The sequence below is a fragment of the Pseudophryne corroboree genome, chromosome 4 (genome assembly GCF_028390025.1).
Source record: "Pseudophryne corroboree isolate aPseCor3 chromosome 4, aPseCor3.hap2, whole genome shotgun sequence".
In the NCBI taxonomy this organism is placed as follows: domain Eukaryota; kingdom Metazoa; phylum Chordata; class Amphibia; order Anura; family Myobatrachidae; genus Pseudophryne; species Pseudophryne corroboree.
Genome location: NC_086447.1, coordinates 866,711,435 through 866,738,265, shown reverse-complemented (window position 1 = coordinate 866,738,265; position 26,831 = coordinate 866,711,435). Strand labels below are relative to the sequence as shown.

General features: G+C 45.7%; 1 protein-coding gene across 6 annotated transcripts in view; it reads left to right on the top strand.

Moving 5' to 3' along the window:
• Nucleotides 1-20,110, top strand: part of KLC4 (kinesin light chain 4) — a 105,841-nt gene extending 85,731 nt beyond the window's left edge. For 4 of the 6 annotated variants that reach the window (XM_063918727.1, XM_063918723.1, XM_063918726.1 and 1 more), the window contains exons 13-15: nucleotides 14,968-15,092; nucleotides 15,911-15,968; nucleotides 17,439-20,110. In XM_063918727.1, coding sequence (XP_063774797.1) covers nucleotides 14,968-15,092; nucleotides 15,911-15,968; nucleotides 17,439-17,510 — 255 coding nt within the window. In that variant the 3' untranslated portion in view covers nucleotides 17,511-20,110. Of the gene's footprint in view, nucleotides 1-5,730; nucleotides 6,723-14,967; nucleotides 15,093-15,910; nucleotides 15,969-17,438 lie in introns of those variants that run through there. The other 2 variants (XM_063918728.1, XM_063918729.1) reach the window with 2 other exon arrangements.
• Nucleotides 20,111-26,831: the final 6,721 nt, after the last annotated feature.

Genomic DNA, 26,831 nt, shown 5'->3' with positions numbered 1-26,831 from the left:
GGCTGGGGTCTTTCCTATGTGAATGCCTCTGATCATAGAACAATAGATAAACTTGCATTACACAGACAGCTTTGATGTATATTCCTGAGTGAAGGCTAATTATTTTGGCCGTCACTAAGGCTGTAAGGGGTCCATGGCAGATTTTAGCAAGCCTGATCTTACTGCTCCGCACTCACAACATAAGGATGAGTTGCTCAGTTACTGGGGGTGTCCAGTGAGTAGGAAGGACCATCTCTCTGTACTGTCCGCAGGCAGGTCGCTAGGCCGGGATGCGGTCAACATCCCGCTGGACGGGATCCAGACGGTCGAAATACCGACACCACAATCCCGACCGCCACAATCCCGACATATTCTCCCTCCGTGGGTGTCCACGACACCCATAGAGGGAGTATATAATAGTGTGCCGAGCGTAGCGAGGCACCGTGCCCGCAAGGGGCTGCGTTCTGCTCGCCACCCCTGTCAGGATTGTGTGGTCGGGATTTCGACCGCCGGGATCCCGTCCAGCGGGATTACGTACTGATTCCGCTAGGCCAGACGGTTTCCTACTGTAGCTTGTAAGTGTCCAAGCAGTTGCAGCTTTGATATTCCAATGAGGCAGACTTTACAGAATTAATATTATAGAGTAAGGCCCTAGATACAGAAGAAGCTCCCCTATGATAGTATGAACGACGTGACACATGTTCTAGACCTACAGTAAAGTATCTTGTTCTAGTATAAGGAGCTACTATTGTCTAAGTGGCCTTTCTCCCATTTCTCTGTGTTACTGTTATCTAGATGTCCATTATTAAAACAGTCACCCATATTTGTCCTGTTTAGCGTCAATCATTTCAGTCAAATCCATAGCCATCTCCATTACCGCCCTCATCCAGTCTTCTGTGTATCGGATTAGTACACCATTACCACCCCTGGACTGCTGCATGGAGGAGGGCAGGGAGACCCTGCTGCAATCATGTAGGAGAGCAACTCAAAGTCCATCCAAAGTAGGAGGCATCGGTTCACCCCAAATTGTTTTGCTTTAGTAGTACTTTAACCGCAGTTTTGCCATCCTGTGCGCTGTGGAATTGGGTCCCACCTGGCAGCGCAGAGCGTGTTCCTTTCACTTCTGTTCCGTGCAGTTCATTGTAACATTACAGGTAGTGCTATGGCAGTCTAGTTCAGTGCAGATAAGGGATTTGTTTGGAATATTGACTGATGATAGATTTATGTGTGGTGAGGTGGACTGCAGGGTTAGAACACAGACTTGTATCAATATTACTAGTGTTCATATAATGGACTGAGATGCAGTCCATTATATGATGGACACACCCATGCAGTGTTTACATGCATGGGTGTTGGTGGCGGGAGGGCCGATTGCTGGAATGTAGGCCAATATCAATAATGCTGTGAGGGCTGGAATCACACTAAGCAACATAACTGCAAAATGAATCTCTGCATTTCCCTGTATCATTCTACACACGGTCTATGCAGTGCAGCACTGTCACACATTTTATGCAACAGGTTACTCTGTGATTGGTTGATTATCACTGAAAGACTGTGTGGCTGCTCTGCATTCAATGTAGCAGGTTTGTCCTATGATTGGAGAGCAGTATCGATTAGGCTGATACAGTCTATGTAGCAGGTTAGTCTGTGATTGGATGATTGTCATGGCTCAGAGCAGTCACACAGTCTGTTGCAAGTTTAATATAATAACATACAATACAGTACATATATCTACCTCTTTAGCAAGTATGTTGCAAGTTAGTCTGATTGGATGATTATTACAGTGCAGAGCAGTCGCACAGTCTATGTAGCAAATTTATCTGTGATTGGATGATTATTACAACGCAGAGCAGTCACACAGTCTATGTAGCAGGCTAGTCTGTGATTGGGTGATTATCACAGTGCAGAGCAGTTAAAGTCTATGTAGCAGGTTAGTCTGTGATTGGACGATTATCACAGTGCAGAGCACCACACAGCTTACGTAGTGGGTTAGTCTGTAATTGGATGATTATCACAGTGCAGAGCAGTCACACAGGGGCAGATGTATTAATCCTGGAGAAGGCATAAGGAAGTGATAAACCAGAGTGCAAGGTGATAAACGCACCAGCCAGTAAGCTTCTAACTGTCAGTTTGCATATTGGAGCTGATTGGCTGGAGGGTTTATCATCTTGCACTTATCACTGGTTTATCACTTCCTTATGCCTTCTCCAGGTTAATGCATCTGCCTCACAGTCTGTGTAGCAAGTTCGTCTGTGATTAAATGATTATCACGGAGCAGAGCAGTCACATAGTCTATGTAGCAGGTTAGTCTGTGATTGGATGATTATCATGGCTCAGAGCAGTCACATAGTCTATGTAGCAGGTTAGTCTGTGATTGGATGATTATCACGGCGCAGAGCAGTCACATAGTCTATGTAGCAGGTTAGTCTGTGATTGGATGATTATCATGGCTCAGAGCAGTCACATAGTCTATGTAGCAGGTTAGTCTGTGATTGGATGATTATCACGGCGCAGAGCAGTCACATAGTCTATGTAGCAGGTTAGTCTGTGATTGGATGACAACAACTTGAATAAGCAGCCATAAATTAATTTGCTGTTTAGTAAGTGTAATATCTTTTTTTGTCTCCGCTCTTATCCTAATGTTCTATGAAGCTAATATGTGTAGCCCCTAACTGGGACTATGGACCAGTGATGGGTTAGTGTCTATGGTAAATCTTGTCTCTGGAGTTGATGATCATTCGTATAACAGGAGGAAGCCTGATCATAAAGGGATCACAATACATGTTTCTGGGCTGCCAGACATCAGTATATTACATTTTGTTTTATGGATGTGTTGGAGAGTTACCACATCCCTAATGACATGAGAGCCAGGTCTATATTATCTAGCTATGTGGGGAGCTTTATGCATGCAAATGCTTCCTATAGCATATAGGAGAGGGACAATGACAGTCAGATGTGTAGAGCAGAGGTGCAGTAAATGTAGATGATATATAAGAAGTTATATTGGGAAATAGGGTGTACAGTAGAGTGTATATAGATGGCAATACAGGAGGCGCAGAGGTGTTACTTCAATAGGACTGAAGGCACCTAACAGGATGAACAGAGTACAGAAACTGTGGACATGATAAAGAGGTTTAGCTTTGCATGTATTACAGAGACTATGGAGATGATACAAACGGTGTGGCAGCCATTTTAGGTCATCAGTTTCAGGCATTCTTCCTACCCATGCAGTATCCAGGTGAGACAGACCTATTAGGTGCACTGCATAGGATTACACAGGGCAGGATAGGCAATGCCTGGAACTGATGACTCAGTGGGGTAGAGAGTGTAGTTCTAGGCGAGATCCTTGCAAGTCCATCCAAACCATGGGTCGTGTGTGTATAGAGCACAGGGTGAGCAGATGAATCAGAGGTGCAGTAAATGATCCTTATAATAAAGGTTAACGCTCCTCCTCACCTCTATAGGAGGAATTCAAGCCATGTGCATGCTGGCGACCACTAGATGGCGCACACTGACATTACTGTTATGTTCCGTCAATTTGGTGGGCTGGTAACTAGTGTTATATTAAGTTTGTATTTGGATAAGGTGGGCATAGGTGTCGGAGACACTGAGGTGGAGTATTATGTTGCCTAGGAAAGGGTACAGAAGTGGGCATAGTGAGCATTCGCAGATTGTTTTCAGGTTTGTAATGGGTGGAGGTCTTTAGTTGTGTGGGTGAGGGGATCAGCTATTAGTGGAGATCATTGGTTGTTGGAGGTGAGAGGAGCACCCATGGGTGGAGATCATTTGTTTCTGAAGGGGTGAGGTAAGCAGCCATTAGTGGAGATAATTGGTTGTGGGGGGATGAGCAGCCATTAGTGGAGATCATTGGTTGTAAGGGGTGAGGTGAGCACCCATTAGTAGAGCTATTGGTTGTGGGAGGTGAGATGAGCAGCTATTAGTGGAGATCATTGGATGTGGGGGGTAAGGTGATCACCAATTAGTGGAGATCATTGGTTGTGGGGATGAGGTAAGCACCCATTAGTGGAGATCATTGGTTGTGGGGGATGAGGTAAGCACCCATTAGTGGATATCATTAGTTGTGAGGGATGAAGTAAACGCCCAGTAGTGGAGATCATTAGTTGTGAGGTGTGATGTGAGCACCCTTAGTGGAGATCATTGGTTGTGGGGGGTGAGGGGAGCACCCTTAGTGGAGATCATTGGTTGTGGGGGTTGAAGTAAGCACCCATTAGTGGAGATCATTATTTGTGAGGGGAGAAGTGAGCACCTTTAGTGGAGATCATTGGTTGTGGGGGGTGAGGGGAGCACCCATTAGTGGAGATCATTGGTTGTGGGGAGTGAAGTGAACACCTACGGGTGGAGGTCATTCATTTTGGAGGTGGGGTGAGCATCCATGAGTGTAGGTCATTAGTTTTGGGGGTTGGATGAGCACCCACTGGTAGAGGTTTTTGTGGATGGCTGCTTTAGGTTGCAGAGCTAGAGTAACTGAAATTTGTAAAGACTAAGAGTCACCTGTGGTAGGTCGTGGTTGAATGTCCAGCGAGTGGATGTGTTGAGGATGTCAGTGATGTTTCTGTGTAGCTGTTAAATGGATGTTTTATCTACATATCTTAAGTTTGGAAATAATTAACATTGCTTACTCCCCTTTATGTATTATGTATAGCCCCCTTTTCCATCCTGCATAACCTTGTCCCAATTAGTTTTTCCCATTATAACCTCTAGCTTTGTGTTATGTTCCCCACTCACATACCTGCATCCCTAACATAGTAACTGTACTTCCTATGCCTGAATGTTAGTTCTATGTTTCCAGCCTTTTGTTATGTATTCTTGTTGGCCTCCTGTGACCTTGCCTTTCTCCTGTACTCTCTTAACACCACCTTTCTGGATCCTGAATGACAAATTTTGTGTTTCCCCCTTTCACGTCCTTTTTATATGTGTCCCGTTGACCATTATCTGCCATTGTCATGGATCATGTCATCCTTGTCCTGTGGGATTGTCCATCGGTTCTCTCCCTCCCTCCCTCTGTCTCTCTGGCTTTGGTCATACATAGACGGAACGCTCCAGCTCGCTCCTGGCATCTTGATGGTGGACTGTGCTCTACACCTCTACATGTGTTTACGGGTCTGTCATTTCCTGCCTCTGTCCTATTGCCTGTCCTTTGGGTAAACCTCCTGCCTTCCCTACACTCCTCGGAATATATAGCATTGAGCAGATGAGTCGTATAGTTTACATTGCCTAATATCAGGACATGCATCTACGATGAAAAGTCTCAGCACCCCTAATGTAGCTGTAAGAGCCTCTCACCATAAGACCATTCCTTTATTTATGAAGTTATTGTCCGTTCTACTTCCATTAATAATCTACATCATTTACCTAATCTCCCGTATGGAAACAAACTGGGAATTCCTTATTTTATGCTTAGAAGTGTTCGTAGAGAAGGGGCATACAGTATATCTGATTATTTACAGGAGGCTATACACTTTCTGATCCACCTAGTGGTCTGAGCTGAGGGTCACTTCCTTTTAGTATGTAGCCCATGTGGCTTGATGTTGGCTGTTTAATGCAGGCTACCCCAATGACAGGAGTTTATTATAAATCCAATCTGTCTTTGGGAGAATATTATACCTAGCTCTTTCTCCTCCCAAACACTAGAATACAGCCATCGCTTTCTGTGTTCTCCTGTACCTACTAGATGTAGCCGGCCTCCACTATTGTAAGATGTTCTTTGTTTTCTTATTTTGCACTTTTTAGGCTTAATTATTTCAGCTTTGGAACTTTGTCCTATCCCCACCAGAGGGGCTGGAGTCACTGGCTGAGAGGACAGAGAGAGGCCCTGTCCCCCACACCTCCCAAGTCACTGCAAGATACAGTGCCACCTATGAATTTTCTCTTGCATAGTGTCCATGACTACAGCTACAAGCCATTGTTAATGTCCTGTAATCACTATGATCCTGCTATACGATGACTTGTACAAACATGTCCTTGGGTCCCAGAGGATGTTCCCTTCCAGCCTCCCTCTCCTGGAATGGTCATCTGCCCCAGTCTGGAACGCTTCCTCTTCTGTTTACCTGTCCTCTCTGACAATCAGCGTCTCTCTTTGCCTTCCCTTACTGCTGGACCTTCTATACTGCTCCATGTCCTCTCTGACATTCACTTCATCTGCACCGTGTGCTTTCTCCATGTTCTTTTTCACCTCCTCATCTTCCTCCCTCTGCCTGCTGCAAAACCATCTATGATGTGTAGAAAGACTAGGACAGAATTCTCTTGCGGGGCACTTGATTAAGCAGTGACATATATAAATAAAATATAACTTATTATTCGTTTAAATCAGAGAATTAGAAAACTTAACATGTGAATGAAATGAAGTTGAAAGTGAATCGGGCAATAGTTGTCTGTTAAAAGACAGGTACTTCAAATATTCGTATCATACCTTCTGTCCCAACATCACTCTTTAATGATATATAAATTGTCAGAATTATGGTAACCTGCAATTAGGGAATAATTACCACTATTAGTGGAGTATGAGTACTTTCCCTATACCGTGTCCTATATCTGAATCACAGCTGGATCAACCAGATCCAAATTAGTTTACTCTACTGTTTCTTGGCAAGAAAAAAAGGCATTTGTTTCCCCCAGCACCCTGAATGATAACCGTAACCAGATATAAATTCCACATGATAATAGAATTCAGAGATCTTCGTTACACATATTTGTACACATGGAGCATGAGCGCGCTCTCAATACAAACACAGTATGCTTAATGCACTGTGCTTATTCATTTTTCTGCTGAACTGAGGACTGATCCCCCTCAATGAATAAGCACAGTGCATTAAGCATACTGTGTTTGTATTGAGAGCGCACTCATGCTCCATGTTATATTGTAATATATGTTGTATTCATTATTTAACCCAGCAACAATTATTAAAACAACCGGACACTCACCAATATATTTGTGTCACATGAATATTCATACATCATTCATAACAGAACACTTTTGATTAAAAAACTGTATTTTACGTCAATAAATATTTTAAACATCAGTATCCAGTAGCGCCCGAGGTTTATCTCTCCTTCCCATAAGGAAGTGATAAACCAGTGATAAATGCAAGGTGATAAATACACCAGCCAATCAGCTCCCATATGTAAATTAACAGTTAGGAGCTGATTGGATGATGCATTATCACCTTGCACTTAACACTGCTTTATCACTTCCTTATGCCTTCTCCATGTTAATACATCTACCCCTGAGTGCTGTATCAGCTATATTAAAGTGGTGATTATGACATGGTCAGTTGCAACAATGTTGCCGATTTATTTTATCGTAACCACAAGTGATTAACATGTACCCTTATGGGAGCACAGTAGGTCAGACAGAAAAGTCATTTCTTTCCCTGCTATACTGTGTGGGAATGTATGCTACTTTTTAATATAAAAAAACACTAATTCCCTTGCCTGTGAGAATGTTTTCCGTTATCATCGGATGTAATATGATGCACATGCACTGCACTACACAGTTGTGTCGAACAATAGTTTTTAAGGTATAGTTGTCCCATAGAAAAGAAAATGAGGTTTCAAACAGAAGGATACAATTAGAGAACAATTTGCCCACTCATACAGGATCACTGTATATTATTGTCAAGAATTATGTGAACAGTAGGACATGTTAAAATAAATGGAACACAATATATATGGGTGTGGATCATGAAATAGACGGTGTCTAGGTTGACAATGTTTAGGTCGACCACTATAGGTCGACATGTGCTAGGTCGACAGGTCAAAAGGTCGACATGAGTTTTGTGGGGGGGAGGGTTTGGTGTCGTTTTCTGCGTACAGTGACCAGGAAGCTGAGTTAGTACACCGTGTCCCCTCGCATGGCTCACTTCGCTCGCCATGCTTCGGGCAGATTACCGTTCCAATCGTAGTACACGTGGATCGTTGAGTATGAAAAAGTTAAGAAAAAGAAAAAAATGTGAAAAACTCATGTCGACCTTTTGACCTGTCAATCTAGAAACCTTGTCGACCTAGTGACTGTCGACCTAGACAGTGTCGATCTTCAGACCGGATCCCATATATATCCAGCTCAGATAGCAATAATCATTGGTATTGATATATTCTTAAACCACATTAATGGTCTCTTTATTGTGTGAAAACGCAGTCCCAACTATAACCTGGTATGAACTCCGTGCTTATGTCTGCTTTATATATCCTGCCCATTTACAGCGGCAGTTTTATTCACATTAAAGTCAGTGTAATATTTCCCAATATCCGCATTAACCCACAATATACTAGGGGGTATATAATGTACACTGATCCCGCAATATAGTGGCAGGTACACAATGTAATGGTCACCCAATCCTGTTGTGCAGACACCAGATACTGCAGTATTGTTCCCAATGCGCTGGCACATGGCGTCGCAGTTACTGTGTTCTGTATATCAGCGCCCGGTGTATCTACAACAGTGCCGGATCAATTCCCAATGTGAAGAACTCAATGTAACTTCGGTGCCTGCTTTATTCCTGGTATTTTGAAGTCATTCCCATTAGTACACACAAAATGTTCTGTCGATTATTAAAATGCTAAACGGTGTGTTGCTGACCTCCTGTCCAAATTAAATTAAGACATGAGTGTTTGTCAAACTACTCAGTTTGATGTTTGTATATCATTGACAAGCCTTTTAATGTGAAACGTACGTTAAACTATTGTAGGTAGTTTGACGAGTACTCATTCCCATTTAAAATGCTATAATTTGCTGTTTTAAGCGATTATTGAAAGTTATATTTTACTATATATGTCACTGCAATATAATTCTGTCCTAGTCTTTCTACATGTTCTAATAGATATTAGGGTGCACCTCTCACAGAGTTAACGATCAACTAAGACGGTCAGTAATTTGAATGGGTGCGGTGACTGAGACTTAGTTGGAATTGTGTAAAACTCTTGTGCGGGTTGTTTTTGACAACTTTTTTTAAACTATCTATAATGTCTATATTCCTCTGCTATATTCACCATCTCTTCTTCCACCGCATTCTGCTGGACATCCTATACTGTTTCCAAGTTCTCACGTCTTCTGCAAAACTTTCATTAATGTCTGTATCCTCTCTCTAACATTCGCTGTCTCTTCTTCCTCCACGTTCTGTAGAACTTCTATTCTGTATCTGTCTCCATGTCCTTTGCTTCATACACCACCTCTTCTGTCTCCGTCTGTAGAACCTTCTCTACTGTGTATTTATATCCCCTGTTACATTCAGCGCCTCTTCCTCTTCTTTCCTTTTCTACTTTCCCCATGTCTTCTTTTAGATACACCTTTTCTCCTTCTTCTGATATCTTTTAGGAACTTATTTACTGTCTCCATGTCCTCTGTTGCATTCACCACCTCTTTTTCCTCCGCTTCCTGCAGAACCTCCTATACTGTCTCCTTGTCCTCTGCTACATTCACCATCTCTTCTTCCTCTGCTTTCTGTAGAACGTTTTATACTGTCTCCGTGTCCTCTATTACATTCACCACCTCTTCTCTTTCACCTTTCTGCAGACCTTTCTATGCTAGCTGCTCCTTTCCCTTTGTACTATATATCAGATGGACTGGATGTGCCACATCTCAGTTGGTTGTCACCATCTGCCTGCCTTCAGGCCTGCTCCATTTTCTAGTTCGCTCTTAAAACGTTATGCTTTGTACAGGGTCCAATTAATAGACATTATTATATAACAAATACTCCTTTCTCATATGTTTCTCCAGGGATGTAAAGCTAATGATGGACACTGCAAGGGGTCACATAGGTTAAAAATTATTACTTGTGCATGACTAGTCCACAAAACTACATACAAACTCTGTATTGTGAATGCTTTACATGGCAGTTTGTCAGAGCTGGGCATCATTTAAAGCTATCCCACAGTGGGATCATTCTCTTCTAGGGTGAACAATACATGGCTCCATCATTTATATCTCTCTGCCTCTTTCATTTGGTGCCTTCTTTTTCCTACCGGTCTTTACTTATTGCTAAAACTAACAGACTTACTGAAGCTTCTATCCCAGAACTTCTTGTAGCCTTCATACTGTTACTGTCTTATCAGCCACCCTCTACTCATTCTCATGTTTGTACTACCTCCGTGTTCCATCAACTCAGTGCCTCACTAACATTTCAGATGTTTGTTGCCTCACTACCAATGCCTTTCTCCTCTCACCCATAGTCCGTCAGTGGTCTGTCAATTCCATCGTAGGCAGGATGTTCCCCTGAGTGTGTCCTCCTTCCTTCTTTATTTTGTACGTTGAATTCCTCTCTGCCTTGATGTTTTCTAAAGCCTTTTATGGTTATAATCTCCTGCTGCGTTCTTCCACTATCACAAGTATTTAGAATATTTATATTAGAATGTTAAGTATTTAAGTTATACGCAGTTTGTTTCCAACTTTCTGATAATGTTATGAATATATTTGCATAATTAAAGTAAGATGGCTTATTTGTGTCTGGGCAAATTTTATTAAAGTCTACCTGTGATGTATGATGAATGTGTCATATGTCTATATCACCTTCAGCAATGCCCATCCGTGATCACCCTTATTATGAGAGACAGAACTGAAAGGTTCTCCTTTCCCCAGCAGTCTGGTGCCTTTGCCAGTAGTAGTGTCCTTTGAGTCCCAAATGAGAGAATGGTATATGGTTTACACCACAAAATACAGAAGAGTCAGTAACAGGTGCCCCACGGCAGGGGACCTGCGTGGTGGAGGTAAGCCCATCCATTTGCTCTGGAATGCTACCCATGTTACAGAGTTGGCCAATCCAGTCACAAGATACAGTAACTAAGGTGGTGGAGAAAGCCCAGCCACAAGGATCAGTAACTCAGATGGTGGAGTAAGCCCGTCCAGCCACAAGGATCAGTAACTCAGATGGTGGAGTAAGCCCGTCCAGCCACAAGGATCAGTAACTCAGATGGTGGAGTAAGCCCGTCCAGCCACAAGGATCAGTAACTCAGATGGTGGAGTAAGCCCGTCCAGCCACAAGGATCAGTGATCCAGTTGGTGGAGTAAGCCCGTCCAGCTGCCAGCAGCAGTGACTCAGGTGGTGGAATAAGCCTGCTTGGCCATCAGGAACTGTGACCCAGGTGATGGTTTAAGGCCGTCCAGCCGCAAAGAACAGTGATCCAGTTGGTGGAGTAAGCCCATCCAGCCGCCAGAAACAGTGACTTAGGTGATGGTGTAAACCCGTCTAGCCACAAGAAACAGTGATCCAGTTGGTGGAGTAAGCATGTTCAGCCGCTAGGAACAGTGAACCAGGTATTGTGACCTGTCCAGCCGTCAGAAACAGTGACCCATGTGGTGGAGTAAGCCCGCTTAGCAATCAGGAACAGTGACCCAGGTGGTGGTGTAAGCCCGTCCAGCCACAAGGTACAGTGATCCAGTTGGTGGAACAAGGTCATACCTGTCACAGTTATTAATACAGTTTTTGTGTGCCGGAAGGTGAATTAAGCCACAGCGGTCTGGATACAAAGACGGGAATAATTATAACATGCTGCCTCCTGATTTCTGCCATATTTCCCACAGACTTAAATGTGATACTGAAAATGTCAGATACCACCACCAATCACCACATTGATGGTGGTAAATACTTTACAATGTACTGACTGTTTTCAATATGCCCTAGGTGACCTGAAGAGAACCAAGACCCAATGATGTCACACTATAAAGCAACGGAATAATCTGTGTTTTGTTTTGTTTTTTTGTTTTTTTTTGGGGGGGGGGGGTTAATACTTGTAGACGATTTCAGATGGAAGGTGATGAGTATGGAGATGCACTGGTTACTGTGGTGGGAAGGTGCGAGAACTGTGTGAGAACCATAGTGATTCCGGGTACTTGTGGCTTTTGGCTAATTTAGCACGATTTCTATACGTATTAACTGCTAATGACACACAGAAATTTGTCACTTCAAATCCTTGTTCTATTGGACAAGTCTCTTTGGGAGGCGATTTGGTTCAGCGGGTTGTGCCGATCGGAACAGCACAAGCATTGGAAGGAGGTGTTGATAGTGACCGGTATAAGTAGTGGATGAAGCTCATTTTCACAAATCAGAGCACTGGATCTTTCTGTGTAGATAAAGGTTTTCGCTCTTTGGCGGGATAGTAAAACATGTACAACCACATGACGTGAACGATGGGCAAGAAGCGACCATCCCATAATGACCTCAGAGCCTACTCTTTTAGTAGGAACACAAAATGGTTGGTGGAAGTGAAAAGAGAATGTTACAAACTATATATAACAAACACAGATAATGCGCTTATGGTGCAGTAAAGCTTCTAACTTTCTTATTGAGTTCTGGCATATATTAGGTTATGATGCTTATATGGGGGAATCGTTACATTGTGTTTATGCCATCCAAGTCCTTATGATGGAGTTTGATAAACATCCAAATGAGCACCCCAATATGGGACTCCAACGCTTCCAATACTTGTTCTCTCACGATCTGGAGATCAGTCCTGTAGGAATACCCTTACACCAAGGAACCCCAAAAAACAAGACCCAAGGCCTCATTGAGTAGTGTATAATTCCAATTTAATATACTTATTAAAACCTCCAGATGGTGTCTGCAAGTTTACAGTCCGCGTTGTCGTGGTATAAGCTCTTGATGGATATATACGTGTCATTATGTTATCTGAGCTCAGCACATTAATTGCATAACGCGTTTCGCCATAATCAACTTTGTCAGGGTGTGGTTTCACAAACAACAGGCGCAGTGTGAATATTGGCAACAAAGAAATTAGCGGATGCAGAAGGTATAGTGTAGTATGAGGAAAGAGCACTTTATCCAGAATGTTCTCCAATGTTCCAGTGTGGAGTATTTTCCCGGCAGCAGGCACGGGGCCCTAGGTGGATCATGGGTGCAACATGTCCTGCTGTCCAGCATTGCTTCAGATCAAAGCCTAAGGTGGCTCGGGGGCTGCAGGACTGTGAACACTACACTGTGTGCTACTTCTTCCTGTCATAGTGTTTAGATATTGTTGCCAGTAAGAGTTTTAATCAAGCTATGAGAAACCAATATGTGTGTTGGTTTTTTTTTTACTTCTGACATTTGTTTTTCCTTCATTAATCGAAGTTTTAATTCTTTTTCCTAAATGTAACCGCACTTTGATGGATGTTGGTCAGATAAATGGCATGATGGGGCTATTGGACCTCTCACGAATCTGGTAGACCCTTGGGGATAAGACAGCAGTTTGTATTGTCCAGCTTACATTAAGAGACTTGTCTGAGTTGATCCCCGAGTAGCATGTGTCCGTAAAGAGAATATTGGCTTCCAAAAAGGTCAAAGAAGAAGTGTAAAACACGTTGTTTGTACATCTGTGTGCGAATAAATCTGTGTATGTAGTGCTATGCCGCAGCTTTTTCTCACGACAAGTTCCATTTGTCCTTCATCTTTGTATGTGTGTAAAACTAATTACTGTGGTTACCGTCGCAGCCCAGCAGCGCTGGTACACTGAGTGGTGTATCGCTGCGTCTGCCATGCTGATAAGATGCCACATTTAAAGAAAAAGAATCTGCTGTGCTATACCATTCGTAGCGGCTCAGTCGTGGCGGGGCATCTCGCTCCACAAGGCGCATTGGAGCTAGATGTATGAGACACCATTGTACTGTATGTGTGTGCCGATGTGTTTTGTTACGTTACTGCATTAGTAAACGCTCAGTGGGGCAGATGTATTAAGCCTGGAGAAGTGATAAAGCCGTGATAAGTGCAAGGTGATAACGCACCAGCCAATCAGCTCCTAACTGTCAATTTACATATTGGAGCTGACTGGCTGGTGCGTTATCACCTTCCACTTATCACTGCTTTATCACTTCTCCAGGCTTAGTACATCTGCCTCGCTGTGTGAGTTGTGCTGTTACAGGGTGGCAGCACTTGGTGCTTTGAGTCTGTTTACAGGACAGAAGTGGCGCACTTAGTGTGTGAGTTGTATGTTACGTTGCAGCACGGCTGGGGTGTACTTGGTGTGTGCGAGTTGTATATTGCGTTGCAGGATAGCAGTGGCGCACTTGGTGTATGTGTTTTATTGTTGTGTTGCTGTGCGGCAGTGGTGCACTTGGTCTGTATGTTTTATTGTTGTGTTGCAGTGCGGCAGTGATGCACTTGGCATGTTAGTTATATGTTGTGTTGTAGGGTGGCAGTGGCGCAGTTGGTGTGTATGTTTTATTGGTGTGGTGCAATTGGTGCGTGAGTTTTATTGTGTTACAGGACAGCAGTGATGCACTTGGTGTGTGAGTTATATGTTGTGTTGCAGTGCGGCAGTGGCGCATTTGGTGTGCATGTTTTATTGCTTTGGTGCATTTGGTGCGTGAGTTTTATTGTTGTGTTACAGGACAACAGTGGCGCACTTGGTGTGTGAGTTATATGTTGTGTGGCAGTGGCGCACTTGGTGTGTGAGTTATATGTTGTGTTGCAGGGCGGCAGTGGCGCACTTGGTGTGTGAGTTTATATGTTGTGTGGCAGTGGCGCACTTGGTGTGAGTTATATGTTGTGTTGCAGGGTGGCAGTGGCGCACTTGGTGTGTGAGTTATATGTTGTGTTACAGGGTGGCAGTGGCGCGCTTGGTGTGTATGTTTTATTGGTGTGGGGCAATTGGTGCGAGTTTTATTGTTGTTTTACAAGACAGCAGTGATGCACTTAGTGTGTGAGTTATATGTTGTGTTGCAGGGCGGCAGTGGTACAGTTGGTGTGCATGTTTTATTGCTTTGGTGCAATTGGTGCGTGAGTTTTATTGTTGTGTTACATGACAGTAGTGGCGCACTTGGTGTGTGAGTTATATGTTGTGTGGCAGTGGCGCACTTGGTGTGTGAGTTAAATGTTGTGTTGCAGGGCGGCAGTGGCGCACTTGGTGTGTGAGTTATATGTTGTGTGGCAGTGGCGCACTTGGTGTGTGAGTTATATGTTGTGTTACAGGGTGGCAGTGGCGCGCTTGGTGTGTATGTTTTAATGTTGTGCACTTGGTGTGTGAGTTTTATTGTTGTTACAGGACGGCAGTGGTACACTCAGACGCTCAGGGTCTCTGGGCAAGATCCGGGATGTTCTGCGAAGAAGCAGCGAGATGTTAGTGAAGAAGCTGCAGGGGACAGCACCGCCAGAGCCACGAAACACAAAGTAACAATCTAAAATACACCTGTGAAACATGAAGTAACCGATTGATACAGCTACACATTAATTAACAGCATGAAACCAAGGCAGTGGCAGCAGACGTCTCCGTGTGAGACTGTGCCCGATGCTGTCCCTTGTACGATATGTGCCGCCTGCCACATATAATATGATGTGCAGGTCATTTATGTAGTGCAAAATTTCTATTGCGCAATCCAGCTTTGGAACTGCTGTGCACCTAGCTTTCCACCGAGGTGGGGCATGGAGAAGTTATGCAGAGCGAGGTTGCTACTTGCTAAATGCAGAGCAGGCGGAGCAGTGCCAAAATTACCTTTCAAGATTCTTGTTAAAAGAAGGTATTTTTATGGGTATTCCTTGCATTTTTTTCTTTCAACAAGCCGCATTTTGCACCTGCCGAGCGCGTTATGGCATTGAAGCGCGTCTATATATGAGGACAAACTGAGCAGTATTTTTTGTAGAAAAAAAATTAAAAGTTCAAGTAAAAAGTGCAATGAATGTGAGGCGGCAAAAGGTCACATTTACAGTTGTGCAGTTGCTTCTTCAGTCTTTGCCACCTCTCCGGACCCTGACTGCAGGGAATAGGCAGTTAGTGTGCACTGAGCAGACCTTATATGCTCTGCAGGGCAAAACCAAAGTGTCCTCGGGTGCACATTGAGTTTAGGCCTTGCAGCACTAACGTTATATATTGGTGTGCACACAGTATATACACGCGTCCTTCCACACGTAGCAGTAACTCCGTAACCGTATACAGAGCATAAACTTTCTAACACACATTTTATAACCAGACACACTCTGTTCTCTTGCAGTATGAAACGAGCGGCATCTCTAAACTATCTCAACAAGTCCAGTGATGAGACGTTCAAAGTAAGAACTGCTTTTGGGTCAAAGGGGGGAAAGCTTTCCAGAACTCTTTAACCTTACCCTTCCTCCCCCTTCCCTTAACCCCACACAAAGCCCTTCTTCCACCGGGACCCCTCCACTTTGCCCCAGGGACTCCCCCCCCCACCCCCCCCCCCCCCCCCCACCCCCCTCTATCCCAGAGACCTCCTTGCTTTCTCAGCAATATCAGATCCTTTTACCCCTCCTGGAACCTTCTTCCTCCTCTGTCCCAGAGCCCATTCTCCTACATAACTACAAAAATTGTGTATGTCTCACGGTAACAGTGTAATAAAGCCTTTCTTTTCATCTGTCACGGAGCCTTGTCTCTTCTGCTTTCTACCCCTGTCATAGAGCCTTTCTCTTCTGAGGCCGCATCCTCTGTTAGAGGAAGAGAGGTTCTATGTCAAAGAGCCTTTCTCCCCCTCTGACATAAATGTTTTCTTATTCCTCTGTGATATACTTTTTTCTTTTGCTGTCTCTTCCTCTGACAAATATACTTTGTCTCCTGCTTTTTCCCCTTTTGTTAAAGAGCCTTTCTATCCTACTTTCTTCCCCTCTGTCATAGAGCCTTTCTATCCTACTTTCTCCCCCTCTGTCATAGAATCTTTCTATCCTACTTTCTCCTTGTGTCATAGAGCTTTTCTATCCTAATATCTCCCCCTCTGTCATAGAGCCTTTCTATCCTACTATCTCCCCCTCTGTCATAGAGCCTTTCTATCCTACTATCTCCCCCTCTGTCATAGAGCCTTTCTATCCTACTATCTCCCCCTCTGTCATAGAGCCTTTCTATCCTACTATCTCCCCCTCTGTCATAGAGCCTTTCTATCCTACTATCTCCCCCTCTGTCATAGAGCCCTTTCTATCCTACTATCTCCCCCTCTGTCATAGAGCCTTTCTATCCTACTATCTCCCCCTCTGTCATATAGCCCTTTCTAAACTACTATCTCCCCCTCTGTCATAGAGCCTTTCTATCTACTATCTCCCCCTCTGTCATAGAGCCTTTCTATCCTACTATCTCCCACTCTGTCTTAGAGCCCTTTCTATCCTATGATCTCCCCCTCTGTCATAGAGCCCTTTCACTTCCCCCCCTCTGTCATAGGGCCCTTTCTATCCTACTTTCTCCCCCTCTGTCATAGGGCCCTTTCTATCCTACTATCTCCCCCTCTGTCATAGAGCCTTTCTATACTACTATCTTCCCCCTCTGTCATAGAGCCTTTCTATCCTACTATCTCCCACTCTGTCTTAGAGCCTTTCTATCCTACTTTCTCCCCCTCTGTCATAGGGCCCTTTCTATCCTACTTTCTCCCCATTTTGTCCCAGAGCCCTTTCTCCTCGGCCTTACTCTCTTTCTGTCATAGAGCCTTTTGTGCTTTTTTCCCTTTCTGTCCATGTGCCCTTTATCTTATGATATTGCAGGATTTAGTAATGTAATATAAACTGTTCTGCACTTTTCAGGTTTCTCAAAATCCTCTGTCTGAAACTCGAGGCTTGAGTGCCAGTAATATCGATCTGTCATCTCATAGCTAATGAGTCCTGTCTGTCTTATGGGAGATGCTACAAATACTACGCCTAGAGAATCACCTTATCTCCTAACTGATCACATCCTAATCCCAGCAGTTCCAGAGTGACGCTGACCTGAACTCCTACTGAACAGTTACATATTTTATCTATAAACTACTCTTAGAGTAAAAATACAAAATCTTATCTATTACTAGGATGAAAAGATATTGGATTATAATCTCGCAACATTCTGGATGGAGGTACTGCCCTCTGTAGTGTTTTTACTAGATGCATTAATGCCCTGTGTGTCCATTGTGATCAGAACAGGCTTGGATTCTTACACATCCCTGTGTGCTAGAGTAACACTACTGGCGCATGTCCGTGTGCTAGAGTAACACTACTGGCGCATGTCCGTGTGCTCCTGTGTGCTAGAGTAACACTACTGGCGCATGTCCGTGTGCTAGAGTAACACTACTGGCGCATGTCCGTGTGCTAGAGTAACACTACTGGCGCATGTCCGTGTGCTAGAGTGACACTATTGGCGCATGTCCGTGTGCTAGAGTGACACTACTGGCGCATGTCCGTGTGCTAGAATAACACTACTGGCGCATGTCCGTGTGCTAGAGTGACACTATTGGCGCATGTCCGTGTGCTAGAGTGACACTACTGGTGCATGTCCGTGTGCTAGAATAACACTACTGGCGCATGTCCGTGTGCTAGAGTAACACTACTGGCGCATGTCCGTGTGCTAGAGTGACACTATTGGCGCATGTCCGTGTGCTAGAGTGACACTACTGGCGCATGTCCGTGTGCTAGAATAACACTACTGGTACATGTCCGTGTGCTAGAGTAACACTACTGGCGCACGTCCGTGTGCTAGAGTAACACTACAGGGGCATGTCCGTGTGCTAGAGTAACACTACTGGCGCATGCTCGTGTGCTAGAGTAACACTACAGGCGCATGCTCATGTGCTAGAGTAACACTACTGGCGCATGCTCATGTGCTAGAGTAACACTACTGGCGCATGCTCATGTGCTAGAGTAACACTACTGGCGCATGTCCGTGTGCTAGAGTAACACTACTGGCGCATGTCCGTGTGCTAGAGTGACACTATTGGCGCATGTCCGTGTGCTAGAGTGACACTACTGGCGCATGTCCGTGTGCTAGAATAACACTACTGGTACATGTCCGTGTGCTAGAGTAACACTACTGGCGCACGTCCGTGTGCTAGAGTAACACTACAGGGGCATGTCCGTGTGCTAGAGTAACACTACTGGCGCATGCTCGTGTGCTAGAGTAATACTACAGGCGCATGCTCATGTGCTAGAGTAACACTACTGGCGCATGCTCGTGTGCTAGAGTAACACTACTGGCGCATGTCCGTGTGCTAGAGTAACACTACTGGCGCATGTCCGTGTGCTAGAGTGACACTATTGGCGCATGTCCGTGTGCTAGAGTAACACTACTGGCGCACGTCCGTGTGCTAGAGTAACACTACTGGCGCACGTCCGTGTGCTAGAGTAACACTACAGGGGCATGTCCGTGTGCTAGAGTAACACTACTGGCGCATGCTCGTGTGCTAGAGTAACACTACAGGCGCATGCTCATGTGCTAGAGTAACACTACTGGCGCATGCTCGTGTGCCATAATAATGTTACAGGCACATGCTGTAGTAACGTAGCAGGCACATTCCCGTGTGGCCTAGTAACACTATAGGTACACGCCCAGATAATGCTACAGGCACATGCCCATGTGCCAGAGTAATACTACAGTTGGTGTACCAGTCTCTTATATGCCATTTTAATCTGATGCAGCAGACTTTGGGTTTTAATAAAAAATAAAAATCAGGAATCATTTGATAAATGTTGTACATACCAGCCTCTGGGATGTGTAACACTCCAGTACCCCAATATTTTTTGTTCTCTGTATAGTTGTAACTGAGTTGGTCAGGCTGCAAGTGACTTGCCATGAAGAATGCTGCAGGTGACTTGCCATGGAGAATGCTGCAGGTGACTTGCCATGGAGAATGCTGCAGGTGACTTGCCATGGAGAATGCTGCAGGTGACTTGGTCTTTTAGGGTCAATAGCACTTTATTTAGAGTTACCAAAATGACTACTCCACACAGAGCACTAGTTCCTTACTTCCCCTTGACTGCCAAATTCCCACGGCTCCTGCTCACTCCTACAGGAAGGCACCATTCTCTCCTCTGTTGGGCTGGTGCCCAGTTGAATTAATGAGCATGGTCCTTTCTTCAGTCATCTCCACTTTACGCATAACAGAAGTACTGGTAGATGCTGCGGAAGTAAAGAGGGACGTGCATCCTCTAGAATGTTGTTCATTGACCCCGCCGTGCTGCAATAATTATCTTTGCAAATTAATGACTGTTCCATCTCTTGTGCTTCATGCTGTTCTCTCATTCTTATCATGTCACCCGGTGTGTCATTCTCCCAGATCCCACCAGAGGGTGCTCTTGACAAATAAAGTGCTGCTGTTTCCGGCATGTAGATGCTTGTGTTCTGCATTTTGTTTTCTTGGTTTTTGTATTTCCTGCCCTTGACCCCATTCTCCATCATGTATCATAATTTGGATTTTATCTCAGGAAAATAAAATTATTTGGAAACCTGACTGATCCTGTTTATTGCCATAACAGCAAGCCATTAATGCTCAGAGTATGAATATGCAGCATGAATGTATAACGTGTGAGCCCACTGAATGTTACCCAATGGTAATCCTTCACTATTACTGCCCTCCAATGCTGAAATACATCTAGCAATGGTGGGCAGCACAGATCTACAGTTCTTATGCGTTACTGATCCATACAAAGTGATTACCAGCATTCTCACTGATGCCACTTTGGGCTGGTGTGTCTGGGTCACATAGGAAGAACAGCACTCTGACTCTTAAGGGCCCCATACACTTATCCGATTGCACGTCGGAGGCGATCGCAGGGGGGCAGAATCGCCCAAGATACATCGGATGCTGTCCTTTTGCATCCGATGTATCCTGGGCGATCCCAGCCATGCCCACAGGTCGGACCAGATTGAATGTGCAGCACAATCAATCTGGAGGCTCCGATCCGATGCTCACGGGAACGCTGATTGGACCGGAGACACCTCAAAAATGCCCGATTTTACCCAATTTATCGGGCCGAATGCCCGAATTGGGCTGAAATCGGGCATAATCGCTCTAGTGTATGGGGCCCTTTACAGTCAACTAACTTATGTTCTGACCGCCACAGACATTAGATGTCAGAGACGATACGCATTTCGCCAGTTACAAGTGTTTTAAGGTCCCGTCCTAGGTCCACAGTGGCAGAGGCTCACTTAACAGCACCAACGCGTTTCAACCATAGGGCTTTACCTTGATAAAGCCCTATGGTTGAAACGCGTTGGTATGCTTTTTGTGCAACCAAGAAGCCCGACGCTAGAAGAGTCTCACTCGCCCTGGCATGCCAAAAGGGGCTGTTTGGCATGACTGCAGCAAAGATGTATGAGGACACATCTGTATATAAAGCATCACTCTGTAGCTTAGAACTAATCTGGCCCTGTCCCCTCCAGAAGCTGGCCATGACATCTTCTAAGCCACATCCTATATGCTATTATGTGATGCTGAGTCCTACACAACTCTGTTGTATCTCCACTTTCAGCTGGCAGAGCGTAGTGGAGTGGTAATGGTGTGCAAAGGAAGCAGCTGTGCATTTGCTGGATATGCAGAGTTTTGCTTATGTGAAACTATTCCCATATTCAGGTGGATCTTACACTGGGGATAGGTCTGGAGCAAGTGCGCATTGCAAATGATGGCTCCAAGTTTATGGACAGGTGTGCTACGGCCACGTAGATGCATAAAACTCTATACGAGTGAATACCCATATTGGCCCTGGTGACCGTGACTATCCTCTATAGGAGGGTCGCTGGGTGGCTCCCTATGCCATATACCAGAATTCATCCCCGTTTTGTTACTCCCGGGGATTGTTCAAGCTGGCCCAAATACTGAACATTTAAGTGCAGTCCCAAGGGCGAGAAGAAAACACCATGGGATTGTGCTTGAAAGGTTGCACATGGGGCCCTCCAGCCCGCAATATTGCTGCGAATTAGCCAAAAACCACATAACTGGGGGGGAATTCAAAAATTGTTCTTCACAATATTCAATCATAAAAATATTTATTTAAATCATATCTAACACTATTTTATTAAAGTCTTCATCGTTTTAAACACAGTATACCATACTAAATAGTAGTTTTGTACTGTAGTAATGTTTTATACTATCTATATATATATATAATTGTGTGATGATCCGGCACTCACTGGTATCAGCAATGACTTGGTCCGGTGCCCTCACTAGTCCTCCATATGCTGGAAGATGTTTGTAGTCACTGATAGTACGGCACTCAGACGCTGATAATCTAATCAAGTAAAAGCCCCTTGTGGCTGTCGACGTTTCAATTTTAATAATTTTCCTCAGGACATACATAATATATAATGTCAGACAACACTTTGGCACAAAATCATAGTTTGCAGGGGGGGCGCCGAATACCCTAGCACCGGCCCTATATATATATCTCTCCTATATAATTGCCCTGTGCCTGGATCTCTAACGCTGGGCGTGGCTAGGAGCTCTCATTGGGTTAGTGGCAGGTCTATTACACCCAGTCCACAGCTGATTGGGCGAGAAACACCCTCCCACACAGCTTAAATCCAATGGGAGGCCCTTCCCTTTGCCTGCTGTGTTTTCACAGAGCAGGATTAGCAATGGGACTGGTGGAGCTGCAGCTCCAGCCCCAGCCCCACACCCCAAAATAGGCCCACTGCATCTGCAGCATCACACCCTCCAACAATTTACACACAAACATTGATACAAATTTGAAAAGGGTGTGTGGCCACGCCCCTTTTCCTAAACTTTCAAAGGAAGCTTGGAGAGTCAAAAAACGGTATAGACAATAAAAAAAAAAAAGGTACTGTACCTGCCAATAAGGTACAGCTGGAAGGTATGCCACTGCATCTGCAGCAAGTCTCTGCGCTGTAAATAGGATGGATGGGGGAACCTTTTATTGGTGCGTCCTATGTCCTGCTGCCAGTCCACCTGCCCCCTCCGGCATCAACAATCCCCGCTCCCTAGCCGTGGCGCAGGTGGAACAAACAACACAGCACCTGGGCTGCCAGCCTGGAAGCCCCGAGATGGCTAATGTAATGGATAGAGTGGGTGATATCGCGGAGGGTAATGTATGGACGCTGAATCAATGTAAAAGGTGGCAGTGCTGTGCAGTCAGGGCCGGTGCTAGGGTGTTCGGCGCCCCTCTGCAAACTATACATTTGCACCCTTGCATACTTTACAAAAGCACAGCGCTCATAATACCCCCTGTAGTAGAGACACTTACACATGTAACGCCCCCTGTACCAGAGACGCTTACACAAGTAACACCCCCTGTAGCAGTGACGCTTACACACGTAACGCCTCCTGTACCAGTGATGCTTACACACGTAATGCCCCCTGTAGCAGTGACGCTTACACACGTAACGTCCCCCTGTACCATTGAAGCTTACACACGTAACGCCCCCTGTACCAGTGAAGCTTACACACGTAACGCCCCCTGTACCATTGAAGCTTACACACGTAACGCCCCCTGTACCAGTGATGCTTACACACGTAACGCCCCCCTGTACCAGTGATGCTTACACACGTAACGCCCCCCTGTACCAGTGATGCTTACACACGTAACGCCCCCCTGTACCAGTGATGCTTACACACGTAATGCCCCCCTGTACCAGTGACGCTTACACATGTAACGTCCCCCTGTACCATTGAAGCTTACACACGTAACGCCCCCCTGTACCAGTGATGCTTACACATGTAACGCCCCCCTGTACCAGTGATGCTTACACACGTAACGCCCCCCTGTACCAGTGATGCTTACACACGTAACACCCCCTGTACCAGTGCCGTTTACATGTAACGCCCCCTGTACCAGTGCTGCTTACACACGTAACGCACCCCCTGTACCAGTGACGCTTACACACATAGCGTGTCACGATCCTGACTGTAGTTCTCGTATTTGGTGACTTACCCCTGCCATCTGTCCTGGATCCTGTGCCGTTTTTGCTCACTGAGATAAACAGCTTGTCAGCACCATGAGTTTCCTGAGTTCTCTGCCTGGAAGGTAATAGTTAACGAGCTCCACCTGTGGTGATCTTCTGTTTGAGTCTGAATTCAGCAATCTGAAGTTTAGGCCTAAAAGCCATTATCCTCTGTTTGCAGAAGTTCAGGCTTCAGTGTTTTCTCGGCCTACTAGGCCTCGCTCCACTTCACAGCCTAGTCTAGAGTACTCACATGACAGTGACTGTTCACGTAACCTAGAGCTGTCCAATCGTGTGCCAGCTCTGAATCACCTGACACTGCTCACCAATCACCAAGGACCAGGAAGTATAAGGCTGGAGTTGGAAACTCTGCCAGTTCCTCGTGTCACACACAGCTCTGTGTGAGCTTTGAAGCTGAACTCCCTAAAGGTAACCCTTGTACTTCAGTTCCTGTAAAAACTCTGTTTCTTTGTTACCCAGTTTGGATTACATTTGTGTTGCCATTGATATCCCAGTATTTCCACAAGTTTCAACTTAAAGGCACAGTACAGTATTCCACCATCTCCACTTAAAGGTACAGTTGCAGTGTTTCATCTTAAAGGCACAGTACAGTGTTCCGCAGTCTCCACTTAAAGGCACAGTTGCAGTGTTTCATCTTAAAGGCACGGTGCAGTGTTCCATAGTCTCAACTGGAAACCACAGCTGCATTGTTCTACCGTCACAGCCGCAGGGTTCTTCAGCCTCGTATTAGAGTTATAGCCACAGTCATCGTCCTACTTTCAGTTGCGTTTCCAGTTATATCTGGTACCAGCACGCATTACAGTTGCATCCCAGTCTCACCAGTAACCAGTCCGTCTTACTATCTTGCCAGTAACCTCGAGTACATAAGCACCTACTCCTGTGACACTATATCCAGTACAGTCTCACCTATACATTCATCCTGCTATCAAAGTCCCTGGTGATCCAGTGGTCAGGATACGGCTTCCTCTGCCGAGGCCCGGGTTCGATCCCCGGTCAGGGATTGCTCCTTCTTCTCACTGATTACTACAGACCAGCCTAATATTTACATAGTTCTCCAGTTGCCCGCACAGACTGCACTAACACCGGGTTCACAAAATCACAGTCATGACAGTAGGAACTGGCCCATGGACCCGGCCGAAAGTGTTTGTCTGACGCAGGACCACCTAAGCAATATTGCAGGACGCTTGGAGGGTTTGGAGTCAACTCAGCATCAATTGGCAGTGTCTGCAGCGGAATTCGTTCTCCACAGATTCTCTGACCTTCAGCACTAAGACTCCTGACCAACTGCAGATTTTCTACCAGATGTTATTACAGTTACAAGAACTTTTGTCTAGTATTCTTTCTGTGATGCCTGATCTCTTCAGGAATACTACCAACATTGTTGATCCTGTTTTGTCCCATCCAGTTAATAGAGTCTCTTCCTCTGTGCAAGAAAAAGTTGTTCATCAGAGCTATCCACGGCCCAAGCTCTCTGAAGCTGAACGTCAGCGGCGTAGGGAGCTACACCTCTGTCTTTACTGTGGAAATTCCGGTCATTTTGTTAAAGACTGCATTCTTCGCAAGCCAGGGAATGGTGACAAATCTCAGTATCATAGTGCTCATGTCTACAAGTCATCCACAATAGCCGATCCTGCTACTGCTGACGGGGGTATCAAGAAGGCTACTCTGAAAGAGACTCAAATTTATGACTGGGGTCCGGTGATTAAAAGACCTTATCCCAAGTTGGGTGTCCAGAGAAGAATGTTCAAGCCATTTAGAGTCACAGAGGAGTCCGTGTCTACAGCCCAAGGAGGGGCGTCCATATCTTCAGCCCCAGGGAAGGGTTCAGAGCGTCCAGCCCCAGTGAGAGGTTCAGAGCATCCAGCCCCAGTGAGGGATTCAGAGCGTCCAGCCCCAGTGAGGGGTTCAAAGCATCCAGCCCCAGTGAGGGGTTCAGAGGGTCCAGCCCCAGGGAGTCTTCAGAGTGCTGCCCAGCCAGAGAGTCTTCAGAGTGCTGCCCAGCCAGAGAGTCTTCAGAGTGCTGCCCAGCCAGAGAGTCTTCAGAGTGCTGCCCAGCCAGAGAGTCTACAGAGTGCTGCCCAGCCAGAGAGTCTACAGAGTGCTGCCCAGCCAGAGAGTCTACAGCATGGGTCTTCAACCTGCGGCCCTCCAGCTGCTGTGGAACTACACATCCCAGCATGCCCTGCCACAGTTTCGTTATTAAGGCATGCTAAAACGGAGGCAGGGCATGCTGGGATGTGTAGTTCCACAGCAGCTGGAGGGCCATAGGTTGAAGACCCATGGTCTACAGAGTGCTGCCCAGCCAGAGAGTCTACAGAGTGCTGCCCAGCCCCGTGAAGAGGGGGCTCCTGCCTTAGTTCCAGCAATATTCCAGGCTCCACCTGGTCAGTCCGTCCCGGTTCCAGCCGGTCCAGCAATACTCCAGGCTCCGCCTGGTCAGCCCGTCCCGGCTCCTGCCGGTCCAGCAATACTCCAGGCTCCGCCTGGTCAGTCCGTCCCGGTTCCATCCGGTCTAGCAATACTCCAGGCCCTGCCTGGTTAGTCCGTCCCGGGTCCCGGTTCCAGCCGGTCCAGCAATACTCCAGGCCCAGCCTGGTCAGTCCGTCCCGGTTCCAGCCGGTCCAGCAATACTCCAGGCTCCGCCTGGTCAGTCCGTCCCGGTTCCAGCCGGTCCAGCAATACTCCAGGCCCTGCCTGGTCAGTCCGTCCCGGTTCCAGCCAGTCCAGCAATACTCCAGGCTCCGCCTGGTCAGTCCGTCCCGGTTCCAGCCATGCCAGCGATACTCCAGGACCAGCCTGGTCAGTCTCCTTTGGCTCCAGCCAATTCAAGTATCCTCGGATCCAATCCAGTCCTACTCGTCCAGCCAAAGATTTCTCCAGTTTCAGTCTGTTCAAGCTCATCTGGACTCAAACCGATTCCAAGCATTGGTCCGAGTAAAGAACTTTTGTCAGTTGGTCCCAGTAAAGGACTTCCATCATCTAGTTCTAAAATTAGACTTCAGTCTGTCTCTGACTCTGTTTCCTTGTCTTCCAGTACTGAGTCCACAGCTTCCGCGGGGAATTCTAATACCTCATCTCCTCGATGTCAGGATAATTCTGCTGTAGCATCTAAAGTCAAGAAAAATACCAAGGCTATTGACCTAATGTCTGAATGTGTACCTCAGTCTAATGTTGTTTCAGTGGCATCTGTTTCCTTGAGTCCAATTTCATCCTCCACTCAGTCTTCAGAACATTCAGCCGATGCTCCGTTTTCT